This window comes from Morone saxatilis, unplaced genomic scaffold (genome assembly GCF_004916995.1).
Source record: "Morone saxatilis isolate NCDOM2014 unplaced genomic scaffold, NCSU_SB_2.0 Contig9, whole genome shotgun sequence".
Classification (NCBI taxonomy): Eukaryota; Metazoa; Chordata; class Actinopteri; family Moronidae; genus Morone; species Morone saxatilis.
In genome coordinates, this window is record NW_023340268.1 from 12,268,480 (window position 1) to 12,271,020 (window position 2,541).

The 2,541-nt window shown below is 41.9% G+C and overlaps 1 protein-coding gene across 1 annotated transcript in view; it reads right to left on the minus strand.

The window, feature by feature from the left end:
• Nucleotides 1-828: 828 nt before the first annotated feature.
• The window catches only part of LOC118343192, a 12,400-nt gene continuing 10,687 nt past the window's right edge, over nt 829-2,541 (minus strand). Inside the window, exon 18 of the mRNA XM_035681949.1 lies at nt 829-1,005. Coding sequence (XP_035537842.1) covers nt 829-1,005 — 177 coding nt within the window. The remainder of the gene's footprint in view (nt 1,006-2,541) is intronic.

The following is a 2,541-nucleotide window of genomic DNA, read 5'->3' on the forward strand; positions in this document are numbered from 1 at the left end:
CCCCGGACAGCCATCCGAGATAAGCCCGTTAAATATGACCTCTCTATACGCAAGCCTTTCAGTGCTGCAGTGAGACCCCCGAGACCCTCAGACGCTCTGCTGCGTTTTTCTGCCATTTCCTGGCCTGCAAGTTTTTTTGTTGTTTTTATTTTTTTTATTTTTGAAAGCTACAGAAGACATAATACGGCTTCTAACAGGCTCGTCCTAATGACGAACTGTTTGGAGAGTGCAAAAGTCAAGACTGCCAGTGCTTCCTACCCGGCCAGCCAAAAAGGAGGAGCTAAACCCGAGACTGATTTTCACCCATTGAGCAAAAAGTTGAAGACTCCATCTGCATATCTGTTATGTACATGCAGTTTATTTCGGTTATGCAATCAATACCTTGGATCTCCTGTTGTCACTTCTTGGAACATGAACCCACCTTGCATGAATAAACAACAACCCGGTCCTCACATAACCTTTCCTCAAATAGGACATGTACCATAATATACCAACAGGAAGGCTCTAAAACAAGAAGTTAAAGTTGCCAAGAGCCTTATCGGTAGCAGCTTACTCCATGACAGACAGCTGCACTGAAAGATGTCAGAGGAGTTTCCAGGAACACCATGAAACAGCCAACCCACCGTACTTGCAGACTGTTTGACTTCCACACTAAGACAACCAGGCTCAAGAACAGTTTCTAACCCCAAGCTGTCAGCTCCACCCCTGGCCTCTGTGATGGCTCTTTTTTTTTTTTTTTTATGTACATTGACCATGTGAACAGATTTGATTTGAGTGTTTGTTTGTGTTCTAAAATTGTTCAATGGAGGCTATTTAGTTCCCTTTGCATCAGTGTTTCTCTTCATCTTGTCTGTAGGGGGCTGAGCTTGAAGTGAAACCACTATTGCTGAGCCTGTCCAGTTCCTGGGTGCTGGGTGCTGGGTGCTGAGTGTCGTGGGGAGGTGGTGCAGCGCTGTGGTGCAGTGAATGTAGTAGTATAGTGGAACAAACGCACAGGACCAGCATCTGTATCAGAGAGAGAACCATTTGCATGGGAGACCACTGCTGACCAAGACACAAGTAGCCTCCTCTGTGCTGGGTTACAGAGTTGCGAAACACACGTATTGTGTTATGCAATTCTGTACACTATACGGAAAAGTAAATATCGTGTAATAACTATAGTGGTTAATTAATGGAGGTTTTATGTGTTCGACATAGAGATAAATGAGCTCTTTTGTCATGTGATTAGTTCAGCCATGGCTCCAGAAAAGGGAGAAATTAATTGGTTTGAAAATTAACAAAGAAAGAAAGGGAAGTTTTGAGAACTGAGTAACTGAGAATGCAACAGCTACTTCAGGTTTTTAGCCATGCCAGTGGTATAGTTAAAGGCATGGCTTGGTTGACTGGAAATTTGGTACAGACTCATCTCCTCCAAACCATCTGGAAAGTCGATGTTGCAAAACTGTTTGGAAAAGAGTAGGTGATTGGATGAACCATCTATCGGTCTTTCACAGGTGAACTTCAACTAATCAGACCAACAAAACCATATAACGTAGTCAAACTCTTACCAAAGCCAATTGGAAGAAGAGGAAAAATATCTTTTCCATCGATAAAAGCCTGTGCTTTTCTTTGCTCTTGTTCTGATATAACTGATGCTGGCAGCATCTACACTCTGTTCAAGAATTATCTCCAGTGCTGGATGATCTTTGTGCAGTTGTTCACTGACTCCTCAAGCTGATGAATTCTATTTTATGATGGTGCGATGTGACTCCTAATATCCAGACAGGGGATTATTGCAACACGGCTGTGTTCTTTGTCGCAGTATGCAAAGGATGTTTTCAGTTTTTGTGGGGCCTCAGGGTAGACCTTCCTCAAAAACTCAGTTGCAACACATCTTTCTCTCTCCCCCAGCTGTGACGTGCCTCCTGCCTTTCCTAAATCAGCTGATGCACTGTTCGTGCCATCCACATAATTAAGATAAAGGAAGCTTAGGTTTTCTGTTCTTCTGTTGTACAGTACAAAAAAAACAAACCTTGAGCCATTTCAAATGAGGCCTGCAACCAGATTTGTCTCATGTAAACAGATGTCCTTTCCATTATAGTTCTATGTTGTTGATGCACCTTTCTTCTTGTTTTTTCCCCCCCTTGTTTTAGGTCTGCCTCACCAAATTTAACAGGATATCTGATTTCAAGAAACATGTGCATTCAAGGGCACATCGAGAGGTGGGCATTAACCTTCATGTACACTTACCTTAAAGGATTTACTGGAATAGGCACAAAATTCTCAATCTGAGCTATTCACTAACCAAAATAAAAAACAAGGGATTGGGTTTTCCTTTTGGCTACTGGCAATCCTTCAATTGGTGATGGCATACGCACAGGCACTTTAGAGTTTCCATTTCATCTAAACAGCATGTCTTTGGACTGTTAAGGTCCAGTGTATAACATTTGGGAGGATCTATTGTCAGAAATGGAATATAATATTCATAGGTATGTTTTCATTAGTGTATAATCACCTGAATATAAGAATCATTGTGCTTTCCTTATATTATGATGAGACGTT